The following is a 26,969-nucleotide window of genomic DNA, read 5'->3' as shown; positions in this document are numbered from 1 at the left end:
GTGGTAACTTATTCCTTGGTCTCTGGTTTGCTTAGAAACGAAAAACACCAAGAACTGCACACAAAAAAGCACCTAGAGCTTAAAACACAGGTGCTGTGCAATGCCATAGGCTTCTGCTCTGCTTTTCAGTCCTGCAAACAGTTTCCATTTTATCTTCTGTAGCCAGCTGAGCTCAGAGGGAGAGGGTGGAAAGTGTAAAGTCACCAGGATCTCCCTCTAGGAAAAAGGGGGAGGGAAAAAGGTCACTCTCGAACTTGGAGGCATCTGCATTTTAAATTAGTTTTAGTGCTCCTTAAAGGGAAGGACTCACGGCAGTGACAGCGATAGATCTGGCAAGTGATGCTCTTGGTTTTGCAGGCAGATCTGATGACGCGCGGTGGAGCAGGCTCGAGCGCTGGACCTCTCCTGGTCCTGAGGGCCCGATGGCGGGGCTGAGAGGTGATGCTGCACTGTCACTGAGCTAATCTGAGCTGATCAAATTATTGTCACGTGTAACTTGGGAGTGGGGTGAGCTTGCACGTACAGAGAGCATCTGGGGGAATGTGGGTTTAGCTGTTGCACTGGAGTTAGGAGTAGGTTATATTTGCTGCTCTGTCACTGATTTCCCTCAGTGGGCAAGTTACTTAGTCATCTGTTTCCCTTCATTACACCAGCAAATCACAATCAGCTCTAATGAAATCAAATGACATTATACTGATGCAAAAGATCAGAATGAGGTCCCTAATCTCCCCTCTCCTCATAATGCAAGGATGATAGTACTTGGCATCAGTATTGGCTTGTTCATCAGGGTTTGTATTGTTAAGGGCATCCTTGAGTTCCTGGAACATTAATGTTTTTTAGTGGGCTCCTTGTAAATAAACAGTTTTGCCTCAGTAGAGAAATTTATAAGATAACCTGGAGGATAAAAGCTTCTTTCCTTCCAGTGTCCATTAGAAGAAAACAAAAGCGTTAGTGCGCAGCATAACTGGTGAGTTAAAATATCTTTTACTCGGTTTCTCTGTCCTCAGGGAAGATGATGGATTTTTCCTGACACCTTCCTCAATGCCACGTCTGCTCGGAGAATTATTTGGCTCTAAATCCCCTCGCCTAAACTGACAATGCATCTGCTAAAATGATTTGGCTTAGTTTCCTTTGACTGGATGCTCTGTGAATTCTCCTGTCACGGACCACCAAGTGCTTAGTAAATACAGGTGAAGCAGAGACCTGGGCAGCCTGGAGGAGCTCTGTTCCTGCCAGCTTCTTGTTGCTGGGCTCAGAAGCTGCATCTGAGCCTCTCGGGGTGGGGTGTGCTGGCAGGGAAGGCTGGAGGGGCTTCTGCTTTGTGCAGGTACTGACTGGGTATCCTTGGTGCTTATAGTCAAGGGTCTTGCTCATTTCCCCCTCGATTCTTTCAAAGTTAGCTTTTCCACTGATTAACTAACCATATCTAGACAATACGGGCTTGTTAGGGGTTCTCATGATACTTTTCAGCAGTTTGGTGTGGAGCAGAAAGAGAAGACAGCAGGAAGCAGGGGGGATGCTTTGATTTGGATTTCCTTCATGCAACCCCCACCCCAGAGAGCACCCAAACAGCTTTCCAGGCTTGCATTGAAACAAACCTTTGTGGAGTTTTGTGCTGTTCTTAAAATTCTGCTGGACTTGCCTGAGGGATACACTGGGTAGTGACCAGCTTTGAGGGGGTGGCAGGTGACAGAGCTGATGTCTTGGGGCTGGGATGGAGCGTGGCAGCCCTCGGAGGGGTTAGGGAGAAGGCCCTGGAGCTAAGATTTCATTTGACCTTTCCAGGTGAAAGGGACATGGGCTTCCTGATGCCTTGGGGCTAAATGTGTGCAATCACCATAATTATGCATCAATTTGCATTTATTTGCATAAGTGCCACTACTTGAAAGCCAAACTGCTGTCACCTTTGCCTTGGGAGAGTGGGTGAGGGGGAGAGGTTGGACTGTGCCTCCTGCAGTTCTCATTTGTCTTCCTGACAGGGAGGCCATTTCGCACCCTCCATCCCCTGTGCTGTCTTACCCACTGCTTTTCTCTCTGGTTCCTCTCACTCAGCACTCCATCTGGAGTGCCTCCGCTTCCCTTCATCCCTCCTTCTATCTATTTCTCTCTCCACCTGCCTCTGTGTCACCTCGTTCTTGTACCAGTTTTCTTCGCTCCTGCCTGCCCCAGCCGCGCGTCCTCCCCACGCAGGGACGAGCTGTTTGCATACGTCAGTGCAGACGAGCCTCCTGGTTCCTCTGCACAGAAACAGTTCCCTGAGCTTTGTCAGGCAAGATGGGGAGGGGATACACTTGATCCAAAGCCTCTTATTTACAGCTACAGACCTCAGTCTGGGGCAGGGGACAATCTCTCCCTATGCATTTGTACAGCACTGGGCAAACTGGACCTTAACCGAGGTGTGTAGTGGGAGCTGTAATAGTCTTGTATTTGTCCTGCCTGCAGAGGATCCCTGGAGCAAGCCTTTGGGGGCAGGCAGGTAGTGCCTCTGCCTGATGTCTCCTGCTCTGTCCTTTCCACTGGCAGAGGAACCTTTCAGCTGACAGGGCTCAGTCAATCTCCCTGTAAAAGGTCTCGAAGCCTGCCCCTGCAGCCCCCTCCCAGCCATAGAGACACGGGGAGCCTCATCATTCCCACTGGCACTGAGATGGTTTTGCTCAGTCTAGCTGAGCCCACAAGCTTAAAACTACCTGAGTCCACCTGGGTCCAGCAGGAACACCCCGGGATAGCGCAGGAAATAGCGGTTAGACAAACTTCTGCAAATTATTCCCTCCATGGTGCTGGAGCGTGCTGTAAAAGCTCCCTCTGCCTCCCTCCTGTGGTATCTCTGCATTTCTTTCCCATTTTGCAGCTTTTTTTCAAGTCTGTGCCTTACTTTTTTGGGACTTAGCGCAAAATTGCGTGGTGCTTCAATGATTGATAACCTCCGCACTGACCTTTGCAGCTTGCAAATGGAGCGAGTGCTTGGATGTCCATTATCCGAGCAGCCCAAGAAGCCAAACAGCTCTGGCGAGTCTATTATTGCCGGAAGAAAGCAGCTTGCGTCTGTAGCAAGGGGGAGGATGGCTCATAGTTAATGCTTCTTGTATCAAACTGTGATCTACCCACTAACGGAATGAATTGGAATAGATTGCTCATTTCATTAGTGGCGAAGGTAAGTGAGTGGGTTGTATCCGTACGAGACACATATTTTATTCAGGCTGCCAGAATTCTGGTGATTAATTGCCATTGATTTCTGACATCTGTGTTCCTGCTGGGGGAATATTTGAAGGCCTGGAAGATGCTTTTACCCAGCCTTCAACCTTTCAGCGCCCTCGAAGTGGAAAGAATGAGAGTTTTCTGAAGGCAGGAGAGAAAAGCCTTCAGTAATGCAAGACATGCTGGGCAGAAGAGGCCTGGCACAGGTGGGTTTCCGGAAGGGTGGCAGCTGTCAGTCTTGATCTCAGGAAAGCACATGCTGCATTGTGTGTTGTTTGGGTTTTTGTTCTTTTTTTAAAAGGTAATAACTGGCTACATGAGATGTGTGTTTCCTTTTTTGACTATTTTAAGCAATCTACTTCACTCTCAAAGGACTTGATAGATAATTAAATAGAGTGTTGTCAGGGGATCAGTGGCCTTCTGGAATCAATCTGCCCTTCTTTCTGGCACTTGCTGCTTCTAATAACATTTCTAGGCAATTGGTTACTGTTTCTCTGCTAAATATTTTGGCACTGATCCCCAGATTCAACTAAATTATTTCCTTAAGCTTGTCTTCTAGCAGGTGTGCTTGCACACTGAGGTGCCAGTGTTAAACCTTTCATACCACAGTCTTCAAAAGCATTATAGGTGGGGGACAGCCAAATTCCATCTGAGTCTGGACCGAAACACAGCAGCACTGAGCAACATGTAGCAAGTCCCTGAAATGGCTCAAGAAAGGAAATGGAGATGCAGTCTGCACTGTCTGATTCTGCAGAGGGGATGAAGGAGGTGGAATTATTTTATTTAATGGTCCACTGCAAATGGATTAGGTTCAGTATGCCCGTCAAATAACACGCTTTCCCAAAGAGTTTGCAGGATGAATTATGCCATTGCTTTTGTGGTGGTACCTCTGCAGTCGCTGGACACAAGACAACTTGCATGTCCAAGGAAGTTCTCCCTTGTATTCCCATCCAGAGCCTATCCCTTCTCTCCATGGGCCCCATGCTTTTTATGTTAGGTGAAAACTCTGGCCTGAAAAGCTTTTCCTTTTGTCGCAGGCATCTGGGGTGACCTGCTTCATGGGAAGTGTATTGTTCGTGTGGGCAGGTGCTGGGCTTCTCGCTTCTGTTGTTGCTTTATAAATAGGGCTGACAGCAAAATTGAGGTCAGTGGACTCGTGCCAGCTTGCTGGCACTGTGGCACGTCACTGGGAGTAGGGAAAGGCAAAGTGCTAAATGTTTGAGCAGTAGCTAGGCTGCAGAGGCACCAGCACCTGAAGTGTTACAAGGGAGGAGGGTACAATGGTGGAAACCTGTCGTAAACCCCATCTCCACCAAGGGCCCAATGCAGCTGGCCAAAATCCCATGCTCAGGTGGGTGTTGGGAGCCTCTGCAAACACATTCCAGGAGGCCAGGGTGGATGCACAGTATGGGAGAAGCCAATGTCATAGGGCTGGAAAATAATTCCTGCTGATTGCCTGATGTTCAGGGAGAACAGCTGGAAAATGGGTTCTGCCCTCTGCCATAGATACGGTCCCTGATGGCCAAAATGCCCTGTGTGGTAGCAGGGAAAGATGTACTGAAGAAGCTGCCTGTGTAGTCCCTGGTCTGTCAGTAATTAGCACCTCTAGTCCCCAGATTGTCAGTTAGCCCCTTCTCACCAGCCCGGAGTGTGGTAGGTTGACCCTGGCTGGATGCCAGGTGCCCACTGAAGCATCTCTGTCACTCCCTTCCTCAGCTGGACAGGGTACAGAAAATACAAGAAAAAGCTCATGGGTCGAGATAAGGACAGGGAGATCACTCACCAATTACCATCATGGGCAAAACAGACTCCACTTGGGGAAAAAATAATTTAATTTTTTGCCAATCAAATCAGAGTAAGATAATGAGAAATAAAGCCAAATCTTAAAACCACCTTCCTTCCCATCCCTCTCTTCTTCCTGGGCTCAACTTCACTCCTGATTTCTCTACCTCTCCCCTCTCAGCGGCACAGGGGGATGGGGAATGGGGGTTGAGGTCAGTTCATCACCCGTTGTCTCTGCCACTCCTTTCTCCTCAGGGGGAGGACTCCTCACACTCTTCCTCTGCTCCAGCGTGGGCTCCCTCCCACAGGAGACAGTCCTCCATGAACTTCTCCAGCATGAGCCCTTCCCACGGGCTGCAGCTCTTCATGAACTGCTCCAGCGTGGGTCCCTCCCATGGGTGCAGCCCTTCAGGCACAGGCTGCTCCAGTGTGGGTCCCCCACGGGGTCACAAGTCCCACCAGCAAACCTGCTCCAGCGTGGGCTCCTCTCTCCACAGGGCCACAGGTCCTGCCAGGAGCCTGCTCCAGCGTGGGCTTCCCACGGGGTCACAGCCTCCTTCGGGCACATCCCCCTGCTCTGGCGTGGGGCCCTCCCCGGGCTGCAGGTGGGTCTCTGCTCCACCGTGGACCTTCCTAGGTGCAGGGCACAGCTGCCTCACCATGGGATGCCCCACGGCTGCAGGGGAACCTCTGCTCTGGTGCCTGGAGCACCTCCTCCCCCTCCTGCTTCACTGACCTCGGTGTCTGCAGGGTTGTTTCTCTCTCACAGTCTCACTCCTCTCTCCAGCTGCAGTTGCTGCTGTGGAGTAACTTTTTCCCCTTCTTAAATATGTTATCTCAGAGGTGCCACCACCATCACTGAGGGGCTCTGCCTTGGCCAGTGGTGGCCCCATCTTGGACCCAGTTGGCATTGACTCTGTCAGACCCAGAGGAAGCTTCTAACAGCTTCTCACAGAAACCACCCCTGTAGCGCCTCCCCCCTACTAAAATCTTGCCATGCAAACACAATACACTGAGAAATGAAATTAAAATGAAACAGAGGAGAGGATATTGCTGCTTGCTGGGACAGCTAGGTAGAGATCAGGAGTCCTAGGGCTGGATCTGCCCTTGGATACTGGTCTGGATCTGCCCATTCAGGACTGGCTACGCCCATGGCCTGGGGCTCCCAGCTGGTTTAGCACCCAGTACCACCGGGGCGAGGGAAGTGAAGCCCATGGCAGTGCTCCTGCCAGAGCACTGTATCTGGACCCTGTCCCTCAGCACGAAGTCTTACCGAGCTGCTGGCTGCTCACAGGGGATGCCAGGACTCTTCTCCACACCCCATCCCTGGAGAACAAAGCTCCTGCTGAGCAGGGCTAAGATGAGTGGAGCTGGCTCTGGCGAGCAACAGCGGCTGCTGTTGTGCTCTCTGATGCCCTGTCGTTGGCCGCCTCCTCTCCCTGTGGTGAACGGCTTTGGTGCCGCATCCTTGGCTTGAAAACCTTCCATCCTGCTGAGCTGCTGAGTCGCCTGTTTGTAATGCAGTTGCCATCGTCCCCGAGCACCAGTGTCCTCGGTCTTGCAGAGACACTCGTTGCCTCTCCAGCTCAGTCCATTAGCCTTTGCTCTTCCCTCGGATGGCTATTAATGATTTCCATTTTTGCAACACCTCTACACCGAAAGCACTTTCTTTTATTAGAGGCAAGACTTCCACCTCCATTCTCATTCTGAAGTTATTTCCTTGGGTATTCTAGCACCCAGCTACAGCTGCATACTGAACTGGAGAGCAGCAGTGCTGTATGAAGCACTCTGGCTTACCCAGGCCTAGCCTTGCTTCGACTGTAAAGCAGGTGGTAAGATCCTGGCCCAGTGGTAGTGCAGCAGTAGGCAGCACCTCATTACCTTAGTAGGAGGCATAAATGGCCCCATTAAATCTACTCTGTATCCCACTGCTGTAGCAATAAAAATTGCCAGGACCAAGATGATGTTAAGAAATTTATGGCAAATGGTGGTCGCTCGGATTCCTCATAGGAGCCAATGTTGGGGCAGGAGCATCCTTCAGAGGGAGGCTTCTCCCGAAGCACTTCATAATGACCTGAAGAACAGCTGGCAGGAGAGAGTCATTATCATGTGCTGCTAACTTTCCAAAGGTGCTGGATAATCATGCTCAGTGGATGAGAAAATTACCTACAAACTTCTTTGGGATGTCAAATCAACCAGACTCTGAAAGCTGTGGAGAGCCTGATGGAAATGTGTATTAGCAGAACTGAAGGGATGAAATGGGGTGGAGCAGGGGAGGAGCAGCTGAGGGCACCTGTCTCATATACCACAAGCTTTGTGAGAAAGCTTTCCTGGGTCTGTCTTCTGTGCCTGGGTGGAAAATCTAGATGAACCACTTGGAGGGGTCTTGCTGTTGGGGTTGTCTCAGGATTCTTTCCAAAAGCGGGTGATTTGTCAGCCTCAGTACAGGCAAACTGAGGTACTGAAAAATGGAAAGCTACTTACTGTGACAGGAGTTAGTGGCAGGATCTGTAACGGCTGGAGGTTTTTTGGCTCACGCTCTAAAGGCTACACCCTGTCAAAGCTCAGGGATGGTAAATAGGAAAGGCCAGTAGAGGCTGTTGGCTCTGCTGGTGTGGCAGCTGTGCTGGGGATGGCACTGGCTGGCTTGTAGGCTTCTGGGAGCCCCACAGGTCAGTGTGGAGTTGATCTTGTATATTGGATGGAACAGGTGAGTCAAAGGCTGTGCAATGCAGACAGTCCCTTTCCATGGGCTGCTGGCCCAGCATGTCGCCAGAAGACCACTGCCCTGCTCCCAGGGAACGGCATTCTCCCAGCAGATCCTCTTCCAGAGGTCTCTTCTGTACCACTGGGACCATCGTTCTTCCTCTCTTTTCCCCAAGGGTAGCAGACGACTTCTCCCCAGATACCAGGAGGGGCACTTTCACAAACCAGGAGATGAACAGATGCACCAGCCTCAGTAAAGCCAGAAGAAAACAGAGGGGGAAGTGCAGTGTTTCCTCCCGTGCAGGGAAATGGATAGTAGCTCTGCTCCCTCGGAGCTCACCAAAGCAGCTGATAGTGATTTCTGTCTCTGGACGTACGATGGAAGCTTCTCCCATTTGGCTCACCTGATGCCTGATCACTTTGCAGCTCTGCATGCCAAGTGCTTTGTTAAAGTCTAGTTCAGTATGTGGATGTGTAAAGGTTTCATAGGTCTGTGCCAGATCTTGTTCCCGTGCCTGCTGTGCTTCATTGTGGAGCGTGTGCGGTGCTGTTATCTGAGGGAAAACACTGATTCCTTTCTCGTCTCCTGTCATAGCCATGGCAGCTTTACTTTAAATACCTGGTGGCTGCCTAATGAACAAAAAGCTTCCTGGAAGCTCAAATGTTTGAACAAAACTGACGTTAGTGGTCACCTGGTTGATGAAGTGGTTTGTGCTGACGTTCCTGTGATTTTTGACAAGACTGTGGTGTCCAGAGGGAGGACGCAGTGGTGCTGAGCAAGCTTTGTGCTCCTCAACCCCCAGCTCTTGTGCTAGGCCTCTTCCTCAGACAGGAGCTGTACTTTGGTTTACTGGAGCAGACATGCTTCTAGTGGAGGTTAAAAGCAGGGATTCCTCAGGCTATTTGTGCTTGTGGTTGAAGAAGGATTTACCCTGTGAGCTGACACAAACCTAGGCTTATCCTAAAATTAATAAAAATTAAGAATCTATTCAAATTGATGCAAACTCACAAGTCAAAACTCTATTCTTATAAATAAACTCAGATTATAATACAGATTCAGTTTACAAATGGGCTTCACTGACTGAATTTCAGATCTGTACTTAGGCATGATCTAGGCAGAAGCTTAAATGTTTGCTCGTTTAAGCGCATGCCTGAAGGCCATGCTGAATCAGGGCTGTGGGAGACCATCTTCTAGGGAAAAAAATCAGCTGTTTAATTCTCATAAATGGTCCCATAGTGTTGCTGTGTCCTGTTAAACAGCTCCTGCTTTTTACTGGAAGTGCCTCAGCGGTGCCTGCAATGGTGTGTTCCGCATCTGTGTACAGTACACACATCTGCCTGCCAGTATGTACATCCAAGCTCTGTGTGGTTTGGGGGTGGCCAACGGCCTGTAGCTCTTCTACAGCTTCTAGTTGGGTGAAGGGTTTACTTGTGTCGTGGGTTATAAAGCTGAGGAAGAGTGAGTTTAACCAGTGAGGATGGCGGCTGTACGGAAGCTGCATGTGATGGCAGGGGCTGTCTGCTGCCAGCAGGGTGGGAGCTGAGGTGTAGCCTGACTTGTAAGAGGCAGCACTGGAAAGCAGGTCAGAGTTGCAGTGGGAGGCGTGGAGACAGTCACGTGCAGGGGCTGTGTCACCGAGCAGATGTGACACCATGCCAAGAGAGAGGGGCTCTCACCTACTTTCTCAGGGGTTTGTGGGTTCACCTTGGACAAGGCGCCTCCTGCCTTGCTTCTCCCCTTTCTGCTTGCTCTTTCTCACTTGCGTTTCTTGAGGCAAGCACTGTCTCTTTGAGTGTGTTTAGCACCTAGCACAAGGGCAGGTAACTGGGCTGCCCAGCTACTGAGGTTGGTATCGGTGGCTTACCATCGTTGAGCCGCATGGATGGTCCCACTCTGCCTCACCATGGTAAGTCCTCTGTGGGTGTCACTGTCCTCCCCCACCTGTGGTCACCCAAAAGGTCTCCAAAAGGTGCAGGTCACCTGCCAGTGCGGATGGCTAGGAGGCCAGCAGAGCTGTGTCCTGAAGGGCTCCTAAGCATAGGGAAGGCTCCGGGGGGGGGGGGGGCACCCTTACAGTCCTGCACTAGCTCTTCAGTAGGCATTAGCAGTGGGGATGTGTTGGGGGAGAAACACTGTGCTGGGCAGGAAACTGCTTCACTCACTCAGGACTTGAGAGGCCTCAGCAAATGTATAAAGGACTACACAGAGTGTCACCAGCCTGCCCGCTGCAGCTCTGCCTTTTGCTGGGAGAGACTGACACCGGCAACGTCCCGGTGGGCACCGCCAGCTTCTGTTCGCTCCTTCCTCTCGTGTCTCCTCTGGTCCTGAGGCTGCTGGGCCCAGCCTGCTGCCTCCAGCCAGACAGCTGCTCTCTCCTCGCCTCCCGGCTCTGCTGTCACCTTCATGCATAAAACATCTCCCTGTTGACTGAGTTCCCATCTCCTGGTGGCCTTGTCAAGGGAACTGCAGGAAGACGTAACGAGTCCCTTGTAAATCTCTGGCCTTTCATCCCTGGAAACTTTATTGTGCCTCCAGAGAGCAGCTCTGCTGCTGTTCCTGGTCTTCCAGGGGATGACATTTAGCCGAGGCAGGACAGGAGCAGCCAGCGCTCTGCCTGCTGCCAGCCTTCAGCAACCACCACTGCCCTGTCCTCAGGGCAGGCTGTGAACTCTCCCAGGTGCCCGGCATGGAACCAGGGGCCCTGCCCACGTGTCGTTGCTTCTCCCACGCCTGGTGTCTCTCCTGTGGAGTAGAAACCCCAGAGGGTTATCTTTGGTCCCCCCTCCCCTGCCAGGATGAGGAAGGGAGGAAAGAGGATCCCTGCATCAGTCCCAAAGAGACCTGCATAGGAATGGGGCGGCAGTGTATGTGGGGAGAGAGCAGCTCGTGGAGGGCCCTGTGTGTGCTCCTGACCCAGCCTTAGCTCTGAGTTTTTTCTTTGCCCCTTCCTTAAATTACAGTGACATTCAGCAGCTGGCTTTGAGGCACTGTATAAACATACACAGGTGAGGAATGCCCAGGATCAGTGCAAATGGAGAGCCTGCTCTTTCATTTAGAGGGGAAAAAAGGGTGGGAGTGCAAAGCATCAGTTTGGATCACATGGCATTTCTGTGGCAAAGGGAGGACTGTAACCCTGCATAGTTGGGCAGCTCTGATTATCCTCATCATTTGCCTGTGCTTGATGAGGACTTGCAGCCTCCTTCAACAATGAGACTTTGCTCATGGGGCTGTCAGTGCTGTTTGCTGTCTCGGTACCTAAGTAAATGATGTTATGCAGGCTTAAAAGAGGTTTTTGTAGAGATGGCTCTACTTTGGATGAATGGAGAATGTTTCTGCAGGGGGCTGTACCCCATCTCATGGGGATCACTCTGCGCTGGTAGCTCTAGGAAAGGTGAGAAGCCTCCCTGCCACCCCCGGCTCATTGCCGTGGATTCAGATCATGCTGAGCCTGTCTGTGTGGCAGCTTGTGAAAGGGCTTTGAGTTGGGAAGCTGAACTGTGCCCTGAAGCATGGATGGGCCCCTACACCATGGTGCCTGTTTGAGAGCGGTACCCTGGGGTGGGCAGCGGGCTCAGACATAGCTCCATCATCCCAGTGAGTCTTGGGGTTGATGCCAGCAAGACTGGAGTGTGGTGAGCACCTCTGCCCGCCTGCCAGCCGGGCTGGGCTCCGTGTGCTCACAGGGAGAGAAGAGATGGTGGCGGACGATGTGTCTGAGAGACTGGCGGAGCTAAGGGGATGGGCTGGAGTTAGTGAGCAGCACAGGATGTTGACGTGCTCTGCGGTTGTTCTGATGGGGCTGTTGGGTTTTGCAATCCTTGTTTAAGCTCTCCAGGCACGTGATGACCTTGGGAGCATGTGACAAGTTTGCAGCCAAATCGCTCTATGTGATGGAGATGCTGAACTGGGAATTGGCGAGCTGGATTCTCTCTAGCTCTGGCAGGGAGGGACAGGAGTGTTGCCAGGTCAGAGCTGGGATCCAGCCAGCCCAGTATTCCTGACAATATTACTCTTTACCAAAGAGCTGCTGGTATTAGTGCTTCCTGGTCACGAGCTTTGCTCCGCAGCCTCTCTGCTCAGTGGGGAGAGGAGACCTTGCAGGAGCAGCTCATCAAAAAGGACGTATATATGGAAAAAGACCCCAAAGCACCTACTTTCTGAGAGCAGATCCAGAGCGTTGATGTTCCTGAGGCCTCAGAAGGGATCAGCACTTACAGCTGTCCCCAGGGAGAACTCCTATATGTTAATTTAAGTTTACTGTAAAACCTGTGTCAGCTTGTCACAGTGGAAGCTGGAGGAGCAGAGGAGCAACTGCAGATCAATTTATGTGGGTCCCAAGGTCATCTCTGTATGCTGGTTTAAATATATGGATATATTTAGTGATTATTGTACTCATTAATTGACTGCTTGTGCTGGGGAAGGCAGCTGGTAATGAAATGGCAACAGAGGCTGAATTTCTGGGAGCGTTGTCAATGTCCCTGAAGGCATCAGGAGATTTTCCAATGGCAGAGTTTGGGGCAGAGCTCTGGGGACCAGCAGTGCTGCTCTCCTCCAGCACTGATCCCTGTCCTGCTCTGACTCTTCTCCAAAGCTGCAGAAAAGGCTCAGTCGCGGGTTCACAGAATCACAGAATCATCTCAGTTGGAAAAGACCTTGAAGCTCCTCCAGTCCAACCATGAACCTCACCCTGACCGTTCCCAACTCCACCAGATCCCTCAGCACTGGGTCAACCCGACTCTTCAACTCCTCCAGGGATGGGGACTCCCCCCCTGCCCTGGGCAGCCCATTCCAATGCCTAAAATCCCAATATGGGTTCAGCTCATACTGGGATTCCTCCTTGCATGTCACTACCCACATTGTCTCCCATACCCTGCTTCACTCTGCTCTTTCTCTGGCTGATGGAGAGAGTGTATTTTTTCTGTCAGCAGCAGCAGCTTTGCCTTAACATCGTTGCAGCTGAGGAGAGAATAGAAAAATCCCAGCTTTTTCACTAGCTTTTTATGTGGCTCAATCATTCAGTCCGTGCTTGCAGAGTAGCTTGAGATAATTCAACCTCAGGAAGAGCAAAGCTGTGTCACCCCAGAGTCCTAAGACAGATTGTCCTTCCCCCTCCATAGGCATTAACTCCCTCCTCACCTTGGCTTGTCTTCCAGGTGCTGAAAGGCTGCAAGAAGCTGAACCTGTCTGTACACTCGGTGGGCCGCATCCCCGGGGGTTATGTCACCAACCACATCTACACCTGGGTGGACCCCCAGGGCCGGAGCGTGTCCCCGCCGACGGGCCTGCCACACCACCAGCACAGCTCCCTCCGCAAGGATGGCGAGAAGAGGAGCCACCTCCAGCTCCTGCAAGAGGGAGATGAGAAAAAGGTGAGCAAGGGGGATCAGCCGCAGCACTGGGGGCCTGTCTGCAGTTACCTGTTCCCATGTAGGGGCCAACCCTCTTCGTTCCCCACGTGCTTTTCCTTCATGTGGTTCTGGCCTCCATTGGGATAGCCTGTCTCTCCTTTTAGGATACACTGGATCCTGGTTTTCTCCCTTGGTCTGTAGGTTTCCTCTGTCTCCCCTGACGAGTCCTGTAGTTCAGGATGGATTGGCTTTGTTCCCATTTGACACAAGTAGAACCTGAGCTGGAGACAAGGTATTATCCAGATGCAGACTTGTCTGGTGGTGAGGGTCCTGCCAGGAGCAGCAGTCAAACCAGAAGTTGCTTTTCAGGCTTCTCCTGAACAGGCTGCTGTTGTGGTGGAGGCCTGGTGCCCACACGGTCACTGAGAGGCTGACATAGATGTTATGTTCAGGAGGGCTCATGGATTTGGAGGTCTAGATCTCAGAGTGCACTACTGCCCTTCTTCCTGCGTTTCAGATCTTTCCTCGTGTTTCCATGAGGCTTTCTTGGGTCTCTTAGTGGTTTTGTCTAAGTAAAGAAACAAAACATTTTTTCTCTTCTGAAAATGCTATAAAATAAACCGGATGATTTTCCTTTTCCATGTGGGGAGGGGCAGGCTGAGCCAGGAAGGGCCTGAGCAGCGCCTGTGTAACAAGCCCTGGCAAGTGAAAAAGGAGCAGGGAAGGGAATGGCTTTCATAAAGGTACCCGGGGAGCTGGTGGTGTCCGGCCAGTGCTGGCCATTCCAGCAGGGCCTGGATCTCAGGCCTTTGACAAAAAGGGAAGGATATCAGCACATCTAATTCGCAGTCCTCTTCTCTCACTGTGAGCCTGTCCTCCTTTGAAATAGGCCTTATTATAAGTGAAGCCAGCAGAGGAGATGTTCAAGCTACAATATCTGATCTCGGGGATTTAATGTTTCTTCTCCCCCATGCTTCCTGTGCCCAAACAGACCTGGAGACTTGTAGGTGCAGAGGAACAGTGCTCAGATGCCCTTGCAGTGAGGCATAGGCTGGAGGGGTGGACTCTGCTCGCTCTGTCCATGTTGATGGATAGGAAACCTGTTTGTCCCGTACAAGCAGGACATGGTGTTGCCTCACCGGCGTTCCTGGGATATCAACGTACTGTCATATCAGTGAGCAGGACACAGAGGCACAGCGTTGCTTGGAGCCGTGACGTATTTCCATCCTATTATCCTGAGATCACTCTGGCTGTCCCCAGCGCTTTGATTGTATGCCCAAAATGTCCTCAGCTCTGCCTGGAAAGGCTGTGTAGGGATCTGTAAGCTGGAGCCTCTCGTCTCAGCCAGAGGGGGGAAAATATCTAATGCAGAATGAGGCAGTTTGCTGATAGAATACTCATGTGGGCCACAAGGGAGAAGGGCCCATTATTTTTACTTTAAGGAGAAAAGCAGCCGCTGCTGGCTTGCTGGTGTCCCCCACCCCCCACCACTCCGTGTCACCTTGATACAGCAGGCAGCGACTCTTTGAAGCTGTAGGTAGGAAGTGTTTCTCTGCACAGTGTTCCTTTAGTCCTTGCTCTGGATCGACGTGAAATGCTGCCAAGCCTGCAGCTGTACGCACGCATCCCTGCCCCGTGCCTGAGCCTCGCGTGGCCCCAGACAGCCCCTTCCCGTCAGTCCCAAGGAGATGGGATGGCGGGTGCCCCGGCTGTCTCTGGGCAGCGCAGCTGCTGCCTGGGCCGGTCATCAGAGCAAAGCACCCTGCTCTGTGCTGCTCCTGTCCCGAGCTCGTCAGAGCTGGTTCCCATGGGGTGCACAGGAAAATGAATCCAACTGAACTTTGCAAGTTAAAAGAGCTTTAATTACCACAGTTTAACCTGCTTTGGAAGGGAACGAAGCCAAGTTGAATGAAGGCCACATTAAACTTCAACAAGCATCTGTGCTGGGCTTGGCTGCTCACTCTCAAGGTGTGAGGGGGGCCCCAGCTCCAAGTCACCCACTGTGGCACTATTCTAACTGAGCCAGGCTGTGTGGCACCATCCTAGCCGAACCTTGGCTCACAGAAGCTGCTGCCCTTGTTCTGAGCTGTGTTTCTCTGGTGCCGTTGCTGTGATGCCTCTTTGCAGCAGCGCTGCACTTGCAGAGCACTGGGAAAATCTGCCAGCCTTGGGTGGGATGCCAGGTCGTCATGGTGGAACCAGCTCGTGGCTTGCTGGCTTCAGGACATTTTGCTCGGGTGTAAAGAGTAGTGAAAAGCCTCGCACTCCACCTGGCTCTTCCAGAATCTGATCTTGTTCTTCTATTCCTTGGTGCTGCTTCACAGAGTCAGACACCCCTTGCACTTCTTGTAGTGGAGGATCGTGTGTTGACCCCAGGGCAGAGGAGTGAAGGCCCCTCTATTATCCTGGGAAGAGTCAGTGACGATTGCAGGAAATATTTGAAGCTTGCAGAAATGGGTGTGCAAAGATCTGATGCATGAGGGCACTACTCCTCCGTGGCACATCAGCAGTGACACCGGTTGCTTTGCTGTCCCCATCCAGCCCCCCTGGTGCCATGCTGGCTGCGTACCACACTTGTAACAGAAGCTGCCAACCCTGTGTTAAGTTTCAATCCCAGGATCCCCACGCAGCTCTGCTGGTGGTCCATGGCTCTCTGGGCTACTCCAGACTTAACTTCTTGTGTCAGTCTCCAGTGTGCCTCCAGCTCTCGGCGCTGCCTGGAGGCCTTCTCCTTCCTCTGTTAACGGCCCTTGGGCCTTGCTGGCCGCGAGCATGATGCACCTTCCTCCCTAGCCTGCTGCTCAGGAGTGCTGTCAGCGGTGGCTGTTTGCTCTGGTGGGACCTGAGGTTGCTGAGAGCAGCGCCCTGACCCCTCCACTCCTTGCACTGCCTTGAGTGTGCTTCCAAACCCAGCTCCTCCTCGAAGTCCTGCTCACTGGTGTTGATGTACAAGGCTTGGTATGCACGTTGCATAACCTCCGCTCCTGAATTCCCAGCTGTAAGACCAGCAAAAGAAAATTACTGGATGCTACAACTCAAATGACCACGGCTACCCAGACACTTCTGTATCCAGAGGGGCCTTGCTTTGCCAGCTGAGAGGGAAAGAAAGCCCCACCATGATCAAAGGCTGTCTGGCAGTGAGGGCAGCCTGGCCTGGCCGGTGGATTTGAGAGGGGTTATTTGGTGTGACTGCCTGTGACATTTGCCTGAACACATGCTTCAGGGTATGAATTAGCTGAGTTGCTTTGTCCTGACTTACTGTGGACCATCAAGAGATGAAAACATGCCCCAGAACATGGGAACAGCCTGCCTCTAGTTTTTTCTCACTTTATTTGTATGTGTAGAGAGCGCTATATGTATTTAACTGCTGAAAGGGGTTATTCTGTTCACAAATACCATGCAAATAAATGCAACATACCCTGGTTAATTCAAGCCCAGTCAACCAGCGTTGACAGGTACCCCCCGAGGGCTATTTGATTTCTGTATGTTTTTACATTCTGAGGAAGGAGCTGGGGATTAGTTGGTTATTTTTTTCCTCCCTCTCTCTCCTATTTCTAATCGATCTGAATGTCCTGGAATACATATGCAAAAGCTTTCAAACAGGCACCTTTTGGGAAAGTACAGCAGAGATCAGACTTCAAGCCCTACAGCAGGAGGCTGAAGTGATGTAAACCAGCAAGTTTGTTAATGCAGTGCTACAGTTCAGTAAGCCTGCAACGCTGTTGTAGTTAAGGTGGTATTTCCAGCTTTTGCAAGGTTAAATTCAAGGTTGGTGGAGGCATCCTACATTCATCAGGCAACAGAGATATCCTTGTCTGGCTACCTTTCCCTCCAGCACATCTGTTCTGTATGCCTGAAAGGATGGGTTTTGTAGCATAGTTTAACAAGTTTGCTTATCTGTAGGCAGGAGCATTCATTATCAAAAGGCTTGAAATGGAAACCGCTGCTGTTGGCGTGTGTGCGATAGTGTAACCGATCTGCCTGGCGGAGGGGGGATCTGGCACATGGCTGCGTCCCTTCCCGGGGCGGGCACCGGGACGGAGGTGTGGAGCCGATGGGCTGCTGTGCACCCAGGGTGGCTGGGCTTTCTGCTGACGGGTCAGCCTGACCTCCTCAGGTGGCTTTGCTGCAGCGCGGAGTCGGCGCAGAAGGCAGCCAGCATTGCTGGCCCGTTTCTTGCTCATGGCTTTACATTGCATTTTTGTGTGGATACTGGGATTCCTTCACTGTCAGCTGTGGAGGACGCTGTTAGGGGCATTTGGGAAGTTACTGGTGGACTGTCAGCTGCCCACTGGCTTTGCTTTCAACGTCCTGTTCCAGTCAGTGGTTCTGAGCCAAAATCCATCTTGCACCAAGCTTGGGTCAGAGGTTGTTCTGTGTGGATGAGCAGGAGGTCAGTGCTAAGATCTGGGCCAGTTGTTCAGTGTAGACCTGACCTAACACGAATGATATCTCTTGAGAAGGCACAAGAAGGGATGCGAGAATTAAAGGGAATGGGAGGATGAAGTAGTGTGTGTGTACTTGTGGTTGTGAAAGTTGTTGCAAATCTTCATGCCTTCCACGTCTTCATTGTCTGTGGCAGGTTGGAGAGATGGCCATACTTCCCAAGTTGTGTTATTATTAGTTTTCTGCAGAAAAAACAGCCTTCCCTGTAGTCATAATCAGTGGAGCCACTGTTTCATCAGAGCCCTGTGCCCATCTTCCCCGCAGGTGAAGCAGCCAGTGATGGTGGTCAGCAGTAAGTGTGAAACGAAGGGCAGAGCTCTGGTGAAATGTTGCAGGCACCTGTCTCCAGGACAGACACAGCAGCAGGTCACAGTCCCCCAGCACCATCCCAACAGAGGATGGAGCTGCATGCTAGAAAGATGGGACCTGCTTCCAGTGGTCACCTTGTGCTTCAAAGCAGTTTGGTTTCTGTGATCTGTCCAGGGTTAGGTCTTCTGGATTTTTCACAACAGCAAGGACCATTTATGCTTTGAGTTGTCATTGATGTACTTCTGGGATCAACAGCTTATTTCATTAAAAGCACTTTGGAAACCATCAGCCAGCAAAAACTCGTGGGTGCTGCTGAGCTGGGAGGAAGATGAACTGTGCAAAACGCTCTGCAAGTGTCGGACTGCTAATTCTCTGAGAAACGCCATTTCATCAGCTGAATTGTTGCTCTAATGTGCTTATTGCCAGGGGAGCTGCTTATTCCTTTAAGCTTTTGGTGCAGCAGAAGAAAGAAAATATACGTAAAGAAGAGAGCGCGAACATCTCCTTGCCTTCAGGCACTTCTGTATCCAAAAGTATCTGTAATTATTATAAAAAAACAAAAAAGAAAAAATATATCTGTGATAACATTGCGTGGCTTGAATGTTTGAGACGCTAATGGTGACTACTTGAGCATGAAGGATAAGAGATGCAGGAGAGATAAGGAAGGATTTCTTTCTATTAGATTGTAATGACATTTTTAGTGTGAAGTGATACAGCTCCCTGCGTCTCTCACTGTTTGCTTGCTCTGACCTTGCTGGAGTTTGCTTTGGTTTACAGCTAGAAGCATATCCAGGCTACTCGGGGGTACGTGGTTAGTTCCCTGTGGCGACCAGAGTATGTGACATGAGCCACTGGTCCCCAGTTCCCTGGGGATTAAAGGTATCCCTCTGCCTTGGGCAGTTGGTAGCCCTGTCCCAGCAGACTTACCCCAAAATGTCCCTTGGGTCAGACCTCACCTCACCTCATGCTGGTGGGCAGCAGTGCCATCTCTTCATTATTTCAGGCACTTTAAGCAGAAGAAGCACCCAAAAGTGGTAATTGTGGTGCATGAGCCAAGCAGTGCCCCGTGGGGAGCAGCCGTTGGGCTCAGCAGCAGCGTGGCTGAGAGCTGGGCAGCACTGCTGGGCTGAGGCTTGGGATCGAGCCCCGTGGCAGAGGATTTGCTTTAGAGACTGTCCTGCACTGCTTCTGTTGTTGCCTGCCTGTCCCTCTCGCCGAGTGTCACCTCTCAGCCGTGGGAGATGCTCCCTGCCCCAGCACACACCTCCTGCAAGAACCTGTTTGCAAATCAGTGCCCCACATGTGCCTGCTGCATAGCCAGGGGCAGCACTGTAGCTGCCCTAATATTAAACACACTTGGAGGCAGCTGCCAGTGCAGCTGTGGCAGGAAAGTCCCCGGCATGGCCTTACAAAGCCTGCCCTGGAAGGGGGGTTGATGCTGAGGCAGCTCTGATGGATCCGGCACCTCTAGCAGCTGTGACTCTGCTGCTCCCAGTACCTCAGTTAATGGGTCGGGAGCTGGCTCTGCATTCTGTGAGCTGTGCTCGCACATTTGCAGGATGTCTAGACATAAGCCAGTGGGGCTTCCTTGGGAAGCAGGAGGAGGATGAGCCCTGTGAGTCTCCTTAAGTGTTGTTTTTGTTGTATGGTAGCAGTAATGGCATGGAAATAGCTGTCGGCATGGGTGAAACCTTCTCAGCCACTCATGCAGCTGTGTGTTGAATTGTACTGATGCAGAGTAATTCTTGTCTGAAAGTGCTTTTTCTAATGGTAAAATTGAATCTGTCAACAGGTAATTTTATAAACCCGGAGAAAAGAAATCCCATGCAAGAATCAAGTCAGAGCAAATGCCTTACTGATGATGGCTTTTTTTTCCTTCGTTTCCTGCTACAGGAGGCAGCAGATGTTTCAGCATTGAAATTGAAGTTAAAATTGTGACCTTGATCTTCCAAATGCTTCTGTGTTTTACACGCAGGAGTAGCCTGGGGCTGGACACAGCCTTGGTACAGCATAAGGGAGGAGGGTGGGACTGCGCAGGGTCTGTGCTACTGTGAGCCTGGGAGTACCTGGCCCTTCTCAGCAAGGTGCAGGGGGCTACCTTGCCTGGATGTCCTCAGTTTCCCCCTGCAGAATAGCTGCCTTTCTGCACAGCCTTGCTTGCTGCCTCTGTTTTAGGATGGTGTTAAGGACAGCTGTTCGTTTAGCAGCTTGGAGTGATCCCAGCTCTCGCTGGTATCAGCCCCTGAGGTATGTTACAGCTTCTCACTCTGAGCTTCAGCCTGGCAGCACAACAGGGGGAGAGTAGAGGAGGGAGAAAACATGAAGTGGAAATGTAACCAAAATGCCCTTTTCTGGGGCAAGACTTGCACAGAAGTGTTAATCATACATGTACAAAGCTGCTTACCCGAGTGGAAAAGCCCAAGCAGAAGGGCTTGGTCCAGGGAACAGCGTGTCGGGGGTCTGTTCCCAGTGGGGCCCAGGATCAGCACTTCCCACCATGGCAGGATCAAGTCCCAGCGGTGGGAACCACTGGAAACAACAGCCTGGTCACAGTGGATGTGTTTCGCTCCCTCCTTGGACAGCACAGCTTGCCTTGTGCTTCACTGCCATCCTGCAGTCTCCCTCCCACCCCACAGCCGTGTTGGAGCTTACGGCGTGGGAGAGGTGTCCCCAGTGGGATGGCAGCAGGTACGGGCGATGCTGTGCTGGGGGCTGCCAGCATGACGGTGCCAACCCCACCTAACACCATCTCTGCTGGGCGCCCTGACCCTGGAGACAGCCCCTCGGAGGCAGGAGGTCCTTGGGAAATAATGTGCAAAATAGCCTCCCCTCTTATCCCTAAGCCCTTAACGTGGAGTGACTCAGCCTTTGCTTCATCCTGGCAAGCAGCTTATCTCTCCGTTTGGCTCCTGAACGCTTTCTCTCCGCTCCTCCTTCCTGCCTCCCTCATTGCTCCCAGTCTGATCAACTGAGCCCCCTGCCTGCGAGCATTCACTTTATTTCTCAGCTGTTCCCTAAATCTGCAGTTTGTCAATAAGCCCAGTGCTCCGAGAGTGGTTATTTCTGTGGCCCCTGCTGCTGCCACACTTTTCCCAGCTACCTAAGTTTCTATTGTGATTTCCGCAGGGTTTATTTGGAGAGGCGTAGCTATTAGTTGATTAAGAAATGCAATTAAGCCCTCAACAACCCAGCTTTCTGGGATTGCCAGCAGCAACATATTTTTAAGTAGGGCTTAGGTTTTTGTTCACTCTGCTTGGGTTTGCGAGAAGGTCTTTCAGATCTTTATTGCTCAGGGCTGTATTCGTTGCTTTCTGCTTCTTGAAGACTAGGTTTGCCTGCTACGTCTGTAAACAAACCGGCGCACACAGCAGCACCTCAGGTTTATAGGGAGAGGGAGTATCTCTTACTCGATCTGATGATACCGGGGTGGGGAGAGCAGCTTCTCAGCTTACTAGGCCGTGGGGATAGCATTAAAGGGAAATGTAAATGTCTTGATATGGAGCTACCCCTCCTTGTTGCTACTCCACTGGCGTGCTGGCACATATATTTGTTGTTTAGGGAGGGAGGGAGGGAGTGTTGCCATTACTAGACTGTTTTGACCCTGCTCTGTGATTGCATGCACTGTGTTGCATTTCTGCTACTCATATTTTTCCAAAAATCAGGGGATTTTTGAAAGATAGGGCCACGGTGTGGGGAAGAAGTTACAGTAGAAGGGAAACCCTGAATGTCATTAGACAAATGGGGGGAAACGAGAAGGACTTTGGAGCAGTTTAATATTTTTTTGGTTTTAATAAAACCCAGTGAAATGTTCTATGTCCAGAGCAATGCTTTCATGTAAAGAGAAAGTTAAACTGCCCTTGATTTTGACAGGCCGTTGCTCTGCTGAGTGGGTACAATGCCCACTCTCCTCTCCAGCCTGAAGCGTGAAGGTCTCTTTACTGCTCCTTCATAATGCTACGATCCTAAAATTGTTTCCAGCGCTCTGTGAACTTTAGAGCAGGGGAGGGACTAACCCAGGGAACACCAGTTTTGTGCAGCCCTAGACAAGGGTGCCGATAGAGGTAGTTAAAGTCTTAGAGTTCTCGCTCTCCAGCTTTCCCCGTTGCGGGTGTGTGGGGTGCAGAGGGCAGCGGCGCCGTGCTGAGAGCCTGCCTGCCTTGGTGGTGGGATCACCCCAGCTTCAGCTCACAGATCCGTACCACACATGCAGCTGATGAGGCATTAATGCAGTTGCCAGCCAGCCGTGACACCGGTATAGAAAAGTAGAAGCTGCTTTGGCATCCATTTCTTAAAGTGCAGAATTTTGCAGTGTATTGTCCTTAGGTAGATTTATGCCCTGCTGCTGATTTCTGTCTTGCTGCTGCACCACCACCAAGATAGAAAATGGGTTTTCAATACCAGCCTCTCTAAGGCTGGGCTGAACTCCCTGCGTGATGTTGTGTCCTCTAGAAAGGCAGTGTAATTAGTGACTTGAAGCTGGAAATGACTTTTCCATCAAGGTAAATGCGCACGCTTTTGATTTGACTGCGATGAAGAGTTTTAAATACAAAAGCTATTCACAAACAGTCTGTTTCTGGTTGTTTCTATCAGTGTGAAACACATTTTGGCTTTTCTCATTTGTTTTTATTCCTGCTGTCTGCTTTTCTCCAGAATTGACTTAGAACTTGGGTCAAAAGCAAAAAAAATCCTGCAGTTACTAATTTAGAAAATGTCGTGCAGCAAGTGAACAAAGGCCATTTTAAATAGAGAGTCCTCAAGGGAGCTAAACACACGCTTGCTCATTCACTCTAAATTCTCACCTGACCTTTCATATATCATCAGGCCCTGTGAGTAGGAGAGGTTGGAAGAAGGCAGATGGGAAGCTGGCTAATAGCTTTGGCGTACCTTGCGAAATCAGCCCTGCGGCCAGCATTTGGTGGGGAAAACAGCTGTCCAGGTGCTGTGTGGTACTTCAGCCTGTCAGAGGTTTGGGGAAAATATTAAACATCTATTGCAGCGTGTGCTGGCTTTTCTGGGCAGGATAGATGGGAAATCTATCCTAGCACTGTTAATTAGAGATAATGAGGCACATGGCTGTGTGGAGGAGTCCTGAGCACCTTCTGTGCCTAGTGGGCTGCCTGGCTGGGGTGTCCTGCGAAGCACGGAGCAGGGACTGCTGCAGGGGTGATGGCTGGGCTGGTGGAGGTGTGTGAGGACCCGCCTGGGCTGTGCCAGGGCCTTTCCCCACTGCAGCCTGTGCCTCTGTGTTGCTTGTCTTGTTGCTTGTTCTCTGTACCCTCTCCTGAGGGGGGAGTGCCTCGAGTGGTCCCTCGCAGCCACTGCTACCTAAAAGAAGGGCAGAGAAGTGGAACTGGGCTGTTTCCCAGCCTGGGTGGATGTGGGGAGTCGCTGTGTAATCACAGGTTTGCAGAGGGGAAGTGCACAGCCAGTGCTGGCACCGCTCCGTCAGTGGTGCTTTGGGGATTTCTCTCAGTTAAGTACATAGCTCAGAGACACACCTATACAAGGAGAGCACTGAAAACTGCTGCGGGTCAACTTTTCCTCTGGTTTATGGCTGTAATCCTCCCAGGTCATGTGTGCTGCCCTTCACGTAGCTGAACCTTCTCACTTCTCCAGAGCTGACATTTCCTTCTCATATTCCCCACTGCCTGCCCTGTCCCACAGGAGCTACCTGCTCCGGCCAAGGGACACGGCAGGGGTACAGCTACCCTGGGTATCACACCTCTCCCTTCGCCTGCACCATTTCCACCTCGTGTTTCTGAGGATTGCAGAACAGGAACAGGAGGGCCCCTTTGGTGCTGCTTTGTCATCCTGTGACACCTGGGACTGGTGTCAGGAGGTGCAGTGGGCTTCAGCCAAAGAGCTTAACAGCAGCTCCATCTGGACCCTGAGGGTGTTTGACAGAAACTGGACTGAAACCTGCAGTTTGCTTTTTTAGTTGCTAGTACTGGAGGCTGGGTTTCTGTAGGACAGACAGGAGAAGGACAGTATCCAGCAGAGCTCTGGCAGCCCCTTGGCTGGGTGACACCTTAGCTGGACTCCAGCCTGCAGAACAGTCTCTCAGCCCTTACCTAAGCTGTGTCTCCTTTCCCGAGGCCCAGACCCCTCCTGTAATAACATTACTTGCTCCACTTGAAGCGTTAACCTCCTTCCATGCCGGTGCTTTACTTCTGGATTTGTCACCTGGGTCTTGCATGTCATTCCATCATTTCTTTCTTCTTCCAAGTTTTCCTTTGGAAGAGCCAGACTTCCACACCTTCTCAAAGTGATCTGCCCTCTCACTCCACTTGAGTGTCTAAATTATTGAAAAACAGGGAAAGACAAAACAAACCCAAATCTTGGACGTTGCATGTTCATTGGAAAATGCCCCCCTTGGTAGAATTGCCCCGTCTGTCCGCCCTGTGCCTGTGTTTACCTCTCTGGGGATGCTCGGGCATTGCCCATGCTGCAGTCCATGTACCTCTGAAGCATCCTTTCAGCTGCAGCCAGCCCTGACCGTGTGTCCAGGCACGGGGAGACGGATGAGCCTAGGGAGCTGCAGGAGCAGCTAAACCTGCTGTCCTCCCTCGGCACTGCTACCTGAGGCAGCCGCAGCCGGGAGGGGATATTGCTGGTTTAGAGCTCGGTCTGGGGCTGCAGTTGTCTGGAGGCATCTAGAGAAGGGGCTGTGTCCCAGGGTATGTGCTGCGCTCCAGGGAACCGGTGGGAGAGCTGCTGGCAGCAGTGGGGACGTGGCTGATACCAGAAGCGTGGGGCTGGCACTGCTTTTGTGCAACGTTCAGACCCCTCATAAATGGCTGTTCCTGTTCCTCTGCAGGTGAATCTGGTCCTGAATGAAGGGAAATCCCTGGGCCTCATGATCCGAGGAGGGGCAGAATATTCCCTGGGCATCTACATCACTGGTGTAGATAAAGGCTCCGAAGCAGAGAGCACTGGCTTAAAGGTAAGAGTGACCCCAGAGTGGGCTGGGGCGGGAGGTGGAGCTTCACCAGCTGTGGCTGCAGGGCCGTTTCAGGACATAACTACTGCTGCTCCTGCTCTTCTGCCCCCAACCAAGCAAGGCTCTCGGTGTAGAGGTGAGTGTTGCATTTCTGGAGATGGCTTTTCAGGGCAGGTTCTTCGGACATTTTGGATACTAAGCCTAGAGGGAGCAAGGTGGTTGTGCAGAGAGAAATGCAGCCTTACAACTTCTGGAGTAGATTGTACTTGCCTTTTGCCTTAGCACACCCCCACACCTGATTTCTCCCCTTTGAGATAGCTGAGGGATGTTTTTGGTGTAGATATCTAAGAGTCCAGCTCCGACCTAGTAGGTGAAGAAAGTCACTCTCACCTTCCTGAGCTGGCAGAGAGTTTTCTATTAAAGATCCTGGTCCTGTGCCCTCTTCCCGCATCTCGCATCCAAACCCATTATGTTTGGAGCTAGCGTTTTGCACAAGGTGCTCTTAGCCTGCCTCCAGGGAATGTATTTAGCTGCCGTGATGAGAGGAGGCCAGGCTTGCTGTGGTGGGAGCAGGTGTGTGCTAGTTTCCTCCAGCAGCATTGGTAATCATAAGGATCATGTCTTAACAAGCAGAAACAGGATCACCCTCGGGGCTAGAGCAGAGTTGATCTATCAGCAGCCTAACTTGGTGTGACCTCCAGATACATCAGGCTCCCTACATGGTCAAACAGGTTCCTAAAGGATGCTCTGTGGTTTGGCTGGGCCCTTCTGAGGCTGCACTGGTCCAGAGTTGGCTACAGTTTTGCTGCAGACCTCGTGTCAAGTGAGATCCTCTACATCTCTTTCCATCCCACCATGTACACATGCACACGTATCACCTCCGAGTTCCTCCAGCCTTCCCACTGTACCAGGTCTCAGAACAGGATGGGACATCCTGGGACCTCAGCTGTTCCTGGTAGGGGCATTTGGGGTTAAAATTTTATATGTTTTGGGATGTTCACCAGTAAAATAAGTTGAAAAGTGAGTCACTGGACTTTGGGTGTATCTCTGGGCTGTTCATGAATGGAGCATGTTTGAAGCTAAAATTCCTCAGGCTGTAGTGTTTTACTTCATCACTCACTTTCTTTCCTGGTGTGTTTTTAATCTCTAAATGACCCAACTCCCTGCAATCACATCGTGCCCTTTTTGCTTCCTCCAGTGCAATCCCACGTGCTCCGAGAGACAGTTTTTTCCCTGCTCCTTGTGCCAGTCAAGACCCAATGGATATTAAACTCCCTAACGTTCTCTCAGTCCCCTGAAATGATGCTGAGCTGCTGAGGATCGTGCGGTAATCCACTCTGATTCCCTCTCTATATTGTGAAGCGATACATTTCTCCCTTGATCAGCCCTGGAGAGTTTAGGGCTAAGCCTTCAGCTTTGCTCCAGTGGCCCCATAAAGTCACTTAAACCTGTCAACGCTGGTAGTGTGAAGTGGGCGGACAGTCTGTTGGAGAGGGCTGTGATTTGGGCTGAGACAGATACCATCATCCCATCCCTCGAGCCGATCTGGTACAGACCCCTGGGCCCGTCTAGCCCATCTAGCTGGGCACTGAGGTCACCAGGGCTCCCTTCGTAGACAAAGGAGAAAGAGGGAGACATTTGTCTATTGCAGGCTCCCGTTTCTCTCTGCTGGCTCTTTTTGACACAGGATGAAAATGCTGAACTTGGAGGTTTGGGTCAATCAGAGCCTTAATCTCTCTCTTGATCCCTATCTGGGAAGGGGGGTTTGGGGCCCAGCCATGTGAGAGGGTGGCTTGGGCACTAGGGATGAGGAGCTGTGGCAGCATCCTAGGGAGATGGCTGAGTGTTTCTCAGGGCAGCGAGAAGTGAAAGCTGCTGTTGGAAACTCCCTGCGGACCATCCTTCTCTCCCAGAGCATACGTCACTCCTCTGGGCTGGCCACCGGCAGCCGCTCTGCCCGCACACCCGCCCAGGGCACACAGCTGTCTGCCAGGGGTGTCAGCGCCTGCCTGGTCATCAGCGCAAGGTCGTGGTGGGAGGCAGCAGGGACAGTGCTCCGGGACACGAGGATTTCAAGACAGAGATGATAATGATAAGGGGCACAGGATAATTTCTTTTAGCCTAATAGAGCTGGAAAGAGAGGGACTGGCTCGAGCTGCCCTGGGTGTCACGCAGGTGACTTCGCAGAGTCAGGGGACCTGCCATCTGAAACAAGCCTGTTTGTCCCCAGCGCCTGCTGACC

The 26,969-nt window shown here is 51.4% G+C and overlaps 1 protein-coding gene across 2 annotated transcripts in view; it reads left to right on the top strand.

Annotated features, from left to right (window-relative positions):
* Window positions 1–26,969, top strand: part of WHRN (whirlin) — a 57,215-nt gene that overhangs the window by 5,686 nt on the left and 24,560 nt on the right. For both annotated transcript variants that reach the window (XM_074846404.1, XM_074846403.1), the window contains exons 2-3: window positions 12,838–13,053; window positions 24,605–24,730. In XM_074846404.1, the coding sequence (XP_074702505.1) occupies window positions 12,838–13,053; window positions 24,605–24,730 (342 nt within the window). The remainder of the gene's footprint in view (window positions 1–12,837; window positions 13,054–24,604; window positions 24,731–26,969) is intronic.

This window comes from Strix aluco, chromosome 20 (genome assembly GCF_031877795.1).
Source record: "Strix aluco isolate bStrAlu1 chromosome 20, bStrAlu1.hap1, whole genome shotgun sequence".
Lineage (NCBI taxonomy): Eukaryota > Metazoa > Chordata > Aves > Strigiformes > Strigidae > Strix > Strix aluco.
Note: the sequence above shows the minus strand (reverse complement) of the source record. Positions and strands in the feature narration are given on the sequence as shown.